We start from the raw sequence: 14,065 nt of genomic DNA on the forward strand, positions 1-14,065 counted from the left end.
GCACAGAGGTGAAGAAACCAGTAAGGTCATGGACAAAGAAAAGAGAGAAAGCGGCAGAAGCATGGGATGAGATCAGCGGAGACCCCACAGGCTACTCTAGGAGTCAGGGCTGTCGGCAGAGCAAGAAGCACATGGGGACCTGGTCCTTGCAAGAAAACTTCTATTTAGCCGGGCGGTGGTGGCACACACCTTTAATCCCAGCACTCGGGAGGCAGAGGCAGGCAGATCTCTGGGAGTTCGAGGCCAGCCTGGGCTACAAAGGGAGTTCCAGGACAGGCTCCAAAGCTACAGAGAAACACTGTCTCAAAAAACCAAAAAAGAAAACTTCCATTTAGAGAAAGCAAGTTCACTTTCTGCCCAGCCTTAAGAAAAGAACCGAGCTTTCTATGGGATGATTTACTTTATTTTTTTTGTTGTTTTTTGCTGTTTATTTTTTTATTTATTTATTAAAGATTTCTGCCTCCTCCCCGCCACCGCCTCCCATTTCCCTCCCCCTCCCCCAATCAAGTCCCCCTCCCTCATCAGCCCAAAGAGCAATCAGGGTTCCCTGCCCTGTGGGAAGTCCAAGGACCTCCCACCTCCTTCCAGGTCTAGCATCCAAACAGCCTAGGCTCCCACAAAGCCAGTACGTGCAGTGGGATCAAACCCCAGTGCCATTGTTCTTGACTTCTCAGCAGTCCTCATTGTCGGCTATGTTCAGCGAGTCCGGTTTTATCCCATGCTTTTTTAGACCCAGTCCAGGTGTCCTTAGTGGGATGATTTACTTTAAAATGGAGTGATCTGGATTCTCTCAGCTAGGGGGTCCCCTGGCTGCCCTCACACTGCCAAGCCCAACCAACCACTCACAGGCCACAGGACTCCTCTTAAGGAAGACCAATACTGCTGCCACCACCTCTCCAGGCCCTTTACTCAGCGACTGTACATTAATTACTAAGACAGTAGATCTGGGGACCAGAGAAACAGGAATCAGGGCAGAGAAGGAAAAGAGTCTGTCAGGCGTGTACCGGTTCTGGATGGTTTCAAACACTAGATCAGGGCCACACGAAAATGATGCCCATCCACACCTGCAATACTCCTTCCTCACAAGCATTTTTTACAAGGCTGAGAGGCAGTATTAGGAACTGAGGATCATGTATTTCTCTACAGTAGCAACAGCAGGGTAGACAGGCCTCAGCTCCTTAGTTAACATCTTCTCTCTGACTGACTTTGACAAGAGCTCTCAGCCTGTTTCTAATGTACCTAAGATTCCGCATCAAAACAGCCATTTTTTAACTTAAAAAAACCATTTTTCTTTTTATAAATTTTCTGGGCAGTGGTGGCACACATCTTTAATCCTAGCACTTGGAAGGCAAAGGCAGTGGAGTTCAAGGCCAGTCTGATCTACAGCATGAGATCCAAGACAGCCAGCGCTATACAGAGAAACCCCTGACTAATTAATTAATAAATAATAGTAAATAAAGGCAGGTGGATCTCCGTGAGTTCAAGGCCAGCCTGGTCTACAAAGTGAGTTCCAGGATGACCAGGGGTGTTATGCAGAGAAATTCTGTCACAAAAAACCACACACACACACACACACTAATAAGTAAAATTTGAGACAGCACTCACATAGCACAGGCTGCCTCAAAACTCATTACACAGCCAAGATAACTAAATTTCTGCTTCATCCAGCCTCTACCTCCCAGAGTGTTGGGACTATAGGTACACATCACCATAGCCCATGGGCTTCTGCAGGGCTGGGGATCAAATGTTTTGCATGCTGGGCAAACAAACACCCTACCAACTGAGCTACAGCCCCGTGTTTAGTGAAAGATTTCTGAAAGCAATGGTCAGCAACTCTCTGGAGATACGCTAACAGCTTGCAGACCAACCGTCTAAAACACAAGTCTTGCTCAATTACTTCTCAAAGAACTAGTCAGTCATTCCATCTTCTCATTTTTTTTTTTTTTTTAAGCTTAAGGATTAGCTATTACCATCTTCTCCTCCTTAATCTTGTCCAGGTCACTTCATGAAGTTCTAGCCACTGAGACAGGTTTGTCTCTTTATACCTGTCCTTCCAAGCTGTACTATGGTTTCCTCAAAACACCCAAGACAATCCATATTCCTTATTAGACCGTGTCAACCATACAGCCCAGTCCCCATTGGTCTTACCCATTCCCTCATGACTCAGCTCTTGAATCCTCCATCAGGATCTTTATTCTACCTAGAACGTTCTTCCCCATCTGATCCTCCCTCCCCACTTGTCATCACCACTCCTGGCCTGATTCTTCCTCATCCCTTAGTCTCCAGCCTGGACAGCTGCCTCAGGAAGGTCTGACCCTAGCGCACTTTCACCACACTCTAGCGGGCTTCAAGGAACCTACCAGTGTAAAGTGCCCATGGGGAGTTCTCGACTACACATTTCTTCCTACTGGGCAGATTTCACGGGGGGGGGGGGGAGGCTGTGTCTGTTTACCATGGGACTAGACTCAGTACCTGTCACAGAGCACCTGCACGGTGTACTATGAGGGCCTCGCGTTATAAAGAATGAGATGTTCCCTGTAAAGCATCCAGTACAGAGAGTGCCTAAAACACAAGGATCCCAGAGCAAAGGGCCTGGGGACACTCGTTCTTTGGTCCCACCACAGCTGCTCCCACACACCAGAACAGCTTTCCAACCTTCCCATGGAAAAAGAGACCTGTCTGGTGATACTTCTCCAGAAGCTCCACAGCACAAGGAGCTAGGGTAGCTATTATTCATACCCAGACCCTGCTCTAGAGTAGACAGGCCTGTGAAGGGATGAAGGGACCTGCCCTGACAAGTTTCCCTGCAACACTGGAAAGGCTAGCCCGCAGGGGCTAAGCCCAGGGCCTCCTTGGCCCAGGATCAAGGGTGATCCTTTTCATTCCAGTGGCCTCTTTCAGGATGAGAGTATTGCCTGCCGCCACTTCTAAATGCTGAAGCAGCAGCCTGACACTGGACCCCTCCCAGCAATTCCAGGCAAGTTGCCAGGACATAAGAAGGGAGGGCACTCCACTCCCACAGCCAACCAGAGGACTCGGTGCATCCCTCACGTCACAGTTCTGATCCCTGTGAAGGGTTTCCGTTTGTCTGTCTGTCCAAAACACAGGCCCAAGCTGATATAGGACAGGCTGGCTTCAAACTCAGAGATCCACCTACCTCTGCTGGGATAAACTCAGGAGACATCAGGCCTGGTTATTTATTTTTCATCTGAAGAACATTTCACTTTATAGCCTATCTGGCTGAGAACTCACTAGCTAGCCTCCCGCTTCAGGTTCCTGACAGGTGTGCGCCAGCACATACAGTCCTGCATGAGTTCTTGTACTCTGCTGAGACTCCCAACGGGAGTGACTAAGCCCCACTTCCTAGTCCTCCCTCTGTTCTGAACATAATCCATACACCCATCTCCAGGTTACCTGCAAACAAAAGCACAAAAGGCCTTAACTACACGCTGAGAACAAACCCTGCACTCACAAATCCAACATACTTTGATTTCTCACCCAAACAGCCCTCAAAACAAAACAAAATGCTTTCTCTAAGAGTTACTGACTCCTAAGTTTTGTTGTTGTTTGTTTTGTTTTGTGTGTATGCTGTACAGGAAGAGGGATGCATGCACTTGTCAATGTGGGTACACCTGCATGCAGGAGAATACATGCACAGCTGGCAGTACAGGAAGAGGGATGCATGCACTTGTCAACGTGGGTACACCTGCATGCAGGTGAATACATGCACAGAAGGCAGTGGGCAGAGCTCAACCCTGGATGTCTTTCCTCAGTCATTTATCTTTTCTATTTTGAGACAGGGTCTCCTGCTGAACCTTTGAGGCAGGGTCTGCCTCAGCTAGTTTGGCTAGTCTGTGCATTCCAGGGATTTGCCTGTTGACACACACACACCACAGCACTGGGGTTACATATGTCTGCTCCCACACCCAGTTTTTACGTGGGTTCTGAAGATTCAAACTCAGATCTTGAAGCTTGTGCAGCAGGCACTTTACCAACTGAGCCACATCCCCAGCCCACCTAAGCTTTTCTTTTCTTATTTTCTTCTGGTTTTTAGTTTTTCAAGATAAAGTTTCTCTGTGTAGCCCTAGCTGTCCTGGAACTAGCTCTTGTAGACCAGGCTGGTCTCAAACTCACAGAGATCTGCCTGTCTCTGCCTTCTGAGTGCTGGGATTAAAGGTGTGCGCCACCACAGCCCAGTCTAGCTGTTTTTCTAAACTTGAGAACAGGAAATAATCTATATAGGTTGAGTGGTATATATGAAGCAGTAGAGAGTTAGCAAGTGCAAGATCCTGGGTTCAACTCCCATCACCACCCTCAAAAAGAAAAAGTAATCTTCACATACAGCCATCAACACAAGGGCCTCTCCCAATGACCTAGCAGGAGTTTTTTCTGTTATCTCAGTATACACACATTTAAAACATAACTGCCTACTTTTGGGGATGGGCAGTACTGGGGACCAAACCCACAACCTCATTACTGAGATCCCATTCCACTTAGGAGTAAATGCTTCCATTTACCCTTCTATCTTAGGGTGAGAAAATAGTCTTTATGTAAACTATAATCGACTACTTGTTACAGTTCCCTGACCAGCTGAATTTCCTAAAGTTCTTACTGCCCAAGAGCCCCAGCTTCAATTCCTCTGGTTCTCCTTCCTCTACACGGAGTTAGGGTGAATTAGTTGGTTAACATCTTGCCTATACAAAGCAATTCTGTACCCCCTCTCCCCCCAGCTGCTTATTGAAGAAGGAAAAGGTGGAGGAGATCACCATCACCATTCTCCCCCAGGGAACCATGCACCCCGTCAGAAAACATGTATGTTTACTCACAGGCACAGCCATTCCCATGCCATCGTTCAGATCTACGCCTCAATATCGGCCAAACAAACGACCGAGAAGCAGGATTCAGAACCTCTACCACTGTCTCTCCCCTCATTAAACATTCCTGCACCAGCTGGGCAGTGGTGGCGCACGCCTTTAATCCCAGCACTCGGGAGGTGGGGGAGATGATATATGGATCTCTGTGAGTTCAAGGCCAGCTTGGTTCATAGAGTGAGTCCAGAACAGCCAGGGTGGTTACACAGAGAAACCCTGTCTTAGAAAAGAAAGAAAGAAAGGAAGGAAGGAAGGAAGGAAGGAGGGAGGGAGGGAGGGAGGGAGGGAGAGAGAGAGAGAGAGAAACAAACAAAATATGACCAACTACTAAGCAAACTTGAATAGTCTGGCTAAGACACCATTAGTTCCTGCTGGGCATGGAAACACACACCTATCATCCCAGGACTCAGAGAACTCAAGAGGCTAAGATAGGCAAAAGTCTAGTTTGAAACCAGCTTGGGATACACAGTGAGACCATATTTCAGAACAAAACAAAAGCAACAACAACAATAATTACAATAAATTAAAAATGGAGAGATGTATGCCATTTCTGGTTTGGTTTTTTTTTTTTTTTTTTCGAGACAGGGTTTCTCTGTGGTTTTGGAGCCTGTCCTGGAACTAGCTCTTGTAGACCAGGCTGGTCTCGAACTCACAGAGATCCACCTGCCTCTGCCTCCCGAGTGCTGGGATTAAAGGCGTGCGCCACCACCGCCCGGCCCATTTCTGGTTTGGAAGACTTATTTTCAGTGAAATTAAGGTTTCCTATGCTAACACATGGATTTTGTGTATGCATTACAAATTTTTCTAAAGATTTATTTATTTATTTATTATGTATACAACATTTTGCCTCCATGTATGTCTGCAGGCCAGAAGAGGGCGCCAGATCTCATTACAGATGGTTGCGAGCCACCATGTGATTGCTGGGAATTGAACTCAGGTCCTCTGGAAGAACAGTCAATGCTCTTAACCACTGAGCCATTTCTCCAGCCCTACAAATTTAAAATGTCAATATGGTCAGGTGGTGGTGATGCATGCTTTTAATCCAAGTGGCAGGTGGATCTCTGTGAATTTGAGGCCAATCTGGTCTACAGAGCTAGTTCCAGGACAGCTAAGGCTACACTAAGAAACCCTGTCTCAAAAAACCACCAAAAAAAAAAAAAAAGAAAAGAAAAAAGAAAAAAAAGAAAGAAAGAAAGAAAGAAAGAAAGAAAGAAAGAAAGAAAGAAGAAAAAGAAAAATGTCAGTACAGCATTTTGGAACAGTTAATTAAAATGTTGTTTGTTGAGCTTGCTAGTTCCAAACTGGCCTAGCCCAAAATGGGGTGTGGTAGTACAGGCTCATAATGGCAGCGTACTCGGAGACAGGAGAATCAGAGTTCAAGATCACTCAGCTATATAGAGAGATTGAGGCTAGCTTGGTATACATGAGACTCTGCTTTCTTATCTCCTGTTCCCCCAAAAAAGGTCTATTGACAAATATAAAAACTCTAACATCTTAACTATATTAAAATATTAACACCCATCCCTAAACAACATTAGAAGAAATAAGAAGCAGTCTGGCCGGGCGGTGGTGGCGCACGCCTTTAATCCCAGCACTTGGGAGGCAGAGGTAGGCGGATCTCTGTGAGTTCGAGACCAACCTGGTCTACAGACCTAGTTCCAGGACAGGCTCCAAAGCCACAGAGAAACCCTGTCTCGAAAAAACCAAAAAAAAAAAAAAAGAAGAAGCAGTCTGCACAAAGATGTTTCTAAGACTGGTCAAAAGAGCAAACCCTGCTGAGTAGATAGCTCAGTGGGAGAGCATTTGCCTAGCACATGCAAGGTCCTAGGTTCAATACCCCAGAAGAATAAAATTTTTAATTTAAAGAAAAATATCCAGGCTGGGCGGTGGTGGCGCACGCCTTTAATCCCAGCACTCGGGAGGCAGAGGCAGGCGCATCTCTGTGAGTTCAAGGCCAGCCTGGTCTAGAAGAGCTAGTTCCAGAACAGGAACCAAAAAGCCACAGAGAAACCCTGTCTCGAAAAATCCAAAAAAAAAAAAAAAGAAAAATATCCAGGTATTGTGTGGTAAACCTGTAATCCCAGCAGAGAGAAAGGTTGGAAGACTGAGTTCAAGGCCAGCCTGTCTCAAAACAAACCCCTTCCCCCATGAATACATACTTCCAATAGGCAGAAAGGTTTGTAGTTATAGTATATGCAAACAAATTGGCTTCACTGGGTCCACTAATGGTGAACAAACAAGGAACATGACCATCAAGTATATATGTACACACTGATCTCAAAAGGGATATCTGAGTGGGGTGTGGTTGCATATGCCTTGAATACCAGCACCTGGGAGACAGAGACGGGTGGACCTCTATGTGTTTAACGCCAGCTTGTCTACAAGACAGCCAGAAAAACATAAGAGGGACCCTGTCTCAAGGAAAAAAAAAAAACCTAAGCCAGGAGGTGGTCATGCACACCTTCAGCCCCTGCAGCTGGAAGGCAGAGAAAGGCGGATCTCTGTGAGTCTGACGCCAGCCTGCTCTAGAGTGAGTTCCAGGATATCCAACGCTACTCAAAGAAACCCCGTCTTGGGAAAAAAAAAATTAAACAAGTAAATATTCATAAAGCTTTGAGTCTATGTGGACAAGTGAGCACTGGCTACAGATACAGACATTCACCAGGTGGCCAGCAGGCCAGAAGATATATTATTATCTCTCAAATATCTCATCTAAAGGTAATAACAAAGACTCAAAATTTGGACCCAGCCAAAGCCATTACCAATCTCCTCCCATCAATCACACACCCAAACAACCCAATTAGTCTTCAAGGGCCTCTTGGAAATCAAAAACAGTGGGCAGGAAGGCTACCATACCCACCCTGCCTCCCTGCCAAAACACCTGCAAGGAGTTGGGGGTCTAACTGTTAATAAATGATGACGTTCTCAGTTTAAAGAACATATATTCAACACACACCCCACACACATACAGAGCAATCTCAGAAAGGTTGAAAGCACACTCTTGTATTCTAACCTTCCAAACGCAGCAGTAAATTGAACAATGATAGACCAACCCACTGTCATACCCGTGAAGAAACCCTCCACTCTATCCTCCACTCTACTGCCCTAAGCTAGATCTGCATCCTAGGCAAGTCAGGAGTGTCCATCCTTCCCAAGAAGCCCTACCTAGAATCAGTCCAATTATTTCCAGCCATGGAATTATCAGGCAGAGTTCAGATATGGTGGGGAACAATCAAGATAGCAGCAGTAAGAGTGGAAATGAGGACAAGGGCAAGCAGGGCATGGTGGTGCCCATCTATGATGCCAACACTTGGGAAGCAAAGGCAGGAAAAATCTCAAATTCAAGGCTAGCTTGAGCTATACAACTAGACTGTCTCCAACAACAAAATCTCTTTTCTCCACTACCAGAACAGTACAAAAGTTCAAAAATCACACTGAAAGCAAGAAACCGATCTGTGTAAGAGCTAAAAAGTTAGGCTACATCTAACTTACAGATTCTGATTAATAACACAAAAGTTTGCTTTTCACCACATTAAAGCAAAAAGACAAAAAGAGAAAAGCCAAATTCCTGAAAATTAGTTGAATTCAGAGCAAGTCTAGATTGCATTTGAAATCAGTCTGTTGTCGACAACTCCGTGGTGAGTGAGGATGGGAGTTGTTAGGAAAGGGCACTGAAGTGCGCTGCCTCTTTAGAAAAGCCAGCTGTCGGGGGCTGGAGAAATGGCTCAGCGGTTAAGAGCATTGCCTGCTCTTCCAAAGGTCCTGAGTTCAATTCTCAGCAACCACATGGTGGCTCACAACCATCTGTAATGAGGCCTGGTGCCCTCTTCTGGCCTTCAGGCATACACACAGAAAGAATATTGTATACATAATAAATAAATGTTTAAAAAAAAAAAAAAAGAAAAAGAAAAGCCAGCTGTCTTCCGTGGCACCAGCACAAGGAATCCAAGGCAAAACCACCAGGACACAGCTTGCTCTCTGATGGTATCAGGGCAGCTCATGTCATGCCACCTCTGGCACTTAAGGCAAACACCACCTGGAAGCTCTTAGGGTAGGCTCTGTCTCCACAGCCGTGCCCCAGCAGAACGAGGAATGAACAGTGGGGCCAAAACCAACTGGAAGCATGGAAGACTGGTAGAGGAAGACCAGATGCAGAATCCAGAATACTTCACTAATCTGAAGCCGCTGTGAACTCACAGCTACAAATCCAAATATCTTAATCACATCTCTTATTTATTCAGAATTCACCTCAACCAGTTCCACGTGGGAAACCACTTAAAGACTTTGATCTTTAATGTGGTGAAGTAACAAGCAACGAAGGAGCCAGGCTTGGCAGTACATGCCTCCTGGCACATGCCTGAGTCCCGGGCTGGCAACAGCCAATGGGAATGAGGGTTACTGAGGCGTAGCCCCAAGGCGATTAAGGTCAGGTCACTTCATTTAACAGTAAACAGTCCAAATTCCATGAGGGACGACACTTGTCAATCTTTTTTAAGATTTCTATTTTTAATTATGTGTGTCTGTGTGTATGTTTTGAGTGTGGATTCAGGGGTCCAAGGAAGCCGCTGTGAGCACCGACATGGGTGCTGAGGACTGAACTCAAGTCCTCTGGAAAAGCAGGAAGCACTCTTGACTGCCAGACTGTCTCTGCAGCCTCCACCAGTTAATTTTTGAAATGGAAGATGTCCCAACTCAATGACCATGGCTGGACATCCTGCAAACAAGACCCTCCCCAGTCTTCAGCCACTCCAACAGAGCAGGACAGAAGAGAGCAGAATAATGTTTTCTTAAACAGTGACTCACCAGGTAGTCTGTTCATGTTGACGCCTTGAGCTGAGAGTCCAATTCCCATGTACCTTAAAAAAGCAAATAGGGAACTAATGAAAACAAAGTGGACACATATGTATGAAAAGGCCATGATGTACTCATTAATTTATATGCTAGTTAAAATCAATTTATCTCCCTTCTCAAACAAATCTTAGTAGAAGACAAAAATAAGAAAAAGAATGTCTGTAGACTTTTTCAATACACTAATGGTTCTCAGAGAACTTTCATCTTTTGATTTCTCTTATCGAAGTACAAACTTTTGCTTTTCCTTTTATTCATTTATTTATTGAGACAGGATTTCTCTGTGTAGCTATGGATGTCCTGGAACTCATGAGACCAGGATGGCCTTGAACTCACAGAGATCTGCCTGCCTCTGCATCCCCAGTGCTGGGATTTAAAGTGTATGCCACCACATCCAACTAACCTTTTACTTCCAATGGAAGCATCTTAATATCTTTGCCACTAAAAACAGAGGACCACTATTACTCATCAGGCAAGGACACTTGCCACCAAGCTGAAACCTGAATTCCACCTCTGGGACCCATACAATGAAAAGAAAATACTGACTCTCAAATGTCTCCCTCTGACTTCCAGATCTGTGTGCACACGCAAGCACACAAAATAAACACAGATGATTTTAAATTTTCCTTTAAAAGAAAATAAGGGCCGGGCGGTGGTGGCGCACGCCTTTAATCCCAGCACTTGGGAGGCAGAGGTAGGCGGATCTCTGTGAGTTCGAGACCAGCCTGGTCTACAAGAGCTAGTTCCAGGACAGGCTCCAAAACCACAGAGAAACCCTGTCTCGAAAAACCAAAAAAAGAAAAAAAAAAAAAAAGAAAATAAGGGATAGTGCATGTAACCATGACTAACTGCTAAAGTGTACTAAACTCATGGCCTCCAATCCTCTGGCAGGAGAACCAACTCCTTAAAAGTACCTATGAACTAGGGAATGAATGGCAGCGCAATGCAAGGTCAAACTTTGTCATTAGCAAGGAGCAGTATACTGAAAAAGTACAGCCAGGCAGAATCTACTCTGGATCATCAGGAACCCAAACACAGTTTCCTCAAAACATATACACATCACCTTCCCTGTGCATTTATGGCTAGCCTCCTAGATCTCACACAGCAGGAAGGTGTTGAAGTTTGAGCTTCCAAAACCAAAATCATCCCCCATACACACACACACACACACACACACACAAAATTGTTCCACCCCAGGTACCTAAGTAAGGTATGCAAGGCAAGGTGGGGCCCTTCCTGTGGCAACTTCCAAAGTCTTAGTAGCACTCATAAGAAGAGGTAAGCCAAAAAAGGAAACCTCTTTTTCAGTCTAAGCGTTTGTGGTATAGAAGGAAATGGGTAACTCAAGAACTTAAAAATAAAAGAATCAAGCCGGGCGGTGGTGGCGCACGCCTTTAGTCCCAGCACTTGGGAGACAGAGGCAGGCGGATCTCTGCGAGTTTGAGACCAGCCTGGTCTACAAGAGCTAGTTCCAGGACAGGCTCCAAAACCACAGAGAAACCCTGTCTCGAAAAACCAAAAAAAAATAAAAATAAATAAATAAATAAATAAAAAATAAAAGAATCAAGCCCTCTGTGGCTGGAGAGATGGCTGGGACTGAAGAGATGGCTCAGCAGTTAAGAGTACTGACTGCACTTCCAGAGGAACAGGGTTCAATTCCCGGCACCCACATGGTAGCTCACAACTGTCTGTAACTCCAGTTCCAGGGGATCTAACACAAATCACACAAATCCACATTCAGGCAAAATACCAATACACATAAAATAAATAAATAAATCTTAAGGAGTAAAAGAAAAGAGTAGAAGCCAAATATAAAACACCTGATTCTGCCGGGCGGTGGTGGCGCACGCCTTTAATCCCAGCACTTGGGAGGCAGAGGCAGGTGAATCTCTGTGAGTTCGAGACCAGCCTGGTCTACAAGAGCTAGTTCCAGGACAGGCTCCAAAGCCACAGAGAAACCCTGTCTCGAAAAACCAAAAAAACAAAACAAAAAAAAAAAAAAAAACACCTGATTCTAAGCACATAAAACCAATTCAACAGGCAGCTGAGGTGCTTGAAATACTTAAAACATCCAAAACACCATCCAAAGAGGCTAAGGTGTAACTTTACAATTGACAAGAATGGCAATGTATTTAATACCATTGAATTGTACATTCTAAAAGGTTAAGATGGCAAATACTATGTTAAGTGAATTTTACCATAATGAAAAAAAGTTTTGTTCAATGGTGTTGGTGCACACCTTTAATCCCAGCACTCAGGAGGCAGAGATGGTCGGATCTCTTTGAGTTTGAGGTCAGCCTGATCTACAGAGTTGAGTTCCAGGACAGACTCCAAAGCTACAGAGAAACCCTGTCTCAAAAAAACCAAAAAAACAAAACCAAAACAAACAAACCAAAAAAGAGTTTCTATTGGTGTGTGTGTGTGTGTAGTGTGTACACGTGTGTGTGTAAGCCAGAATTTACCATCAGGTGTCTTCCTTAATGGTCTCTTTTTTTTTTTAAAAGGCAATCTTTCACTGACACTGGAGCTCACTAGTTCAGCTATATGGCTGGTTTGTAAGCCACAGGATCTTCCTGTCTTCAGCTTCCCAGTTCTGAGATTACAGGTGTGCACTGCTGTGTGGATATTTTGTGTGGATATTAGAGATCCAAACTCAAGTCCTTGTGCTTGAAGTAAGGCATTCTTACTAACTGGGCATCGTCCCACTCCCTAAAACTGAAGGAGCTGCATAGAGTTGCCTTAATTTGCCTCAGGTACCTTGATAGCCACTTGATTGCTTGTGTTATGACTTTACCAAGACCCTTTCCATGTTGATCTCATCTCAGAGTCTTCCTCCTCTAGCACAAATATACTATGCACCTGCTTCCTAGCACTCCCAGGGTCCCATTCCGTAGTCAGCCTTGACCCAGACCCTGCCTGGCATTCAAATATAGTTAATGCCCTCTTTCCTTTCTCTCATTGTCTGTACCATTCACTGGATTTTGGAGGAACAACTTCTAATACCCAAACAGAATAGCAAACATGAATGCAAGGCTCTGACCCACCCATCTCCCTTTGAAACCAGCAACCCCATCATGTTGTACAGGTATCAAAAGACACAGACTAGCACATAGAGCTAATTAATTTAGTCCACAGTGCTTAAAGGAGATGCAGGGAGGACCAACATTTTATAGCACAAAGAAAACTTGTCTTCCTTATTTTAAGCACTATTTGGGACACAGAGTTAACTCCTTTGAGGCCAAAGACATGGCCCAATATACAGCCCAAGGCTGAACAGAACTGCTCAGCCCTTCCAAGAAACACATACTGACCACGAGAAAGGGCCAGCTTCGAGGGCCATCGGGAGCCATTGTGTGAGCCTGCTGGCAGGATCCCCATAGATTACAACCTTCACATTTCCCCAGAAAAACAACGGCCTAAATAATCAGCTTCCTGGCTTTATGTGGTAGAAGATGCCAAAAGCTGGTCTCCATTCCCCTGATGTCTTTGCTGACTAAGCAGTAAACAACTCAACTAGCCTGTAGTCATCCACCGAAAATGCACAACACAGCCAGGAGGTTCCCTAACTTGGAAGGCGGCCACTCATCCTGTCCTATTGTGAGGGGCCTGAGCCTGTATCCCACACTACATGTAGTCCCACTCCTGGCATAAGAGTTTCTTGAAACTAAGGGAAGAGCTTGGGTTTAGAGCATATTTGTTTCCTGAATGACCCTTGACAACTTCAAGCTAGTGCAAACAGGGTTAATTAAGGATCCCGCAGGAAGAGTTATGTTTGGTCACCAGCCAAAGTTCTGGTTCTATAATGTTCCATGGGGAAAGACCACTAAGACATCTATGCTCAAACACAAGCTGCTTTAGAGGGCTGGGGTGTAGCTCAGTGATACAGCACTTGCCTAACGTGCACAAAGCCTGGGGTCTGATCTCCAGCACTATAAAAAACAAACATGAAGCTGGGCGGTGGTGGCGCACTCCTTTAATCCCTGCACTCAGGGGGCAGAGGCAGGCGGATCTCTGTGAGTTCGAGGTCAGCCCGGTCTACCAAGTGAGTTCCAAGACAAGCTCCAAAAAAGCTACAAAAAAAAAAAAAACGCCGGGCGGTGGTGGCGCACGCCTTTAATCCTAGCACTCGGGAGGCAGAGGCAGGCGGATCGCTGTGAGTTCGAGACCAGCCTGGTCTACAAGAGCTAGTTCCAGGACAGGCTCCAAAACCACAGAGAAACCCTGTCTCGAAAAACCAAAAAAAAAAAAAAAAACCCTGTCTCGAAAACAAACAAACAGGAACAAGCTATTACTTCCTACAAAAGAAGTTTCTCTCTCCAGCAAGTAGCCATCATCACATTCCTATG

At 45.3% G+C, this 14,065-nt stretch overlaps 1 protein-coding gene across 1 annotated transcript in view; it reads right to left on the bottom strand.

The window, feature by feature from the left end:
- Positions 1-14,065, bottom strand: part of Ranbp10 (RAN binding protein 10) — a 61,180-nt gene that overhangs the window by 28,528 nt on the left and 18,587 nt on the right. Inside the window, exon 3 of the mRNA XM_057753813.1 lies at positions 9,675-9,727. Coding sequence (XP_057609796.1) covers positions 9,675-9,727 — 53 coding nt within the window. The remainder of the gene's footprint in view (positions 1-9,674; positions 9,728-14,065) is intronic.

Source organism: Chionomys nivalis, chromosome 21 (assembly GCF_950005125.1).
Source record: "Chionomys nivalis chromosome 21, mChiNiv1.1, whole genome shotgun sequence".
NCBI classification, from domain to species: Eukaryota; Metazoa; Chordata; class Mammalia; order Rodentia; family Cricetidae; genus Chionomys; species Chionomys nivalis.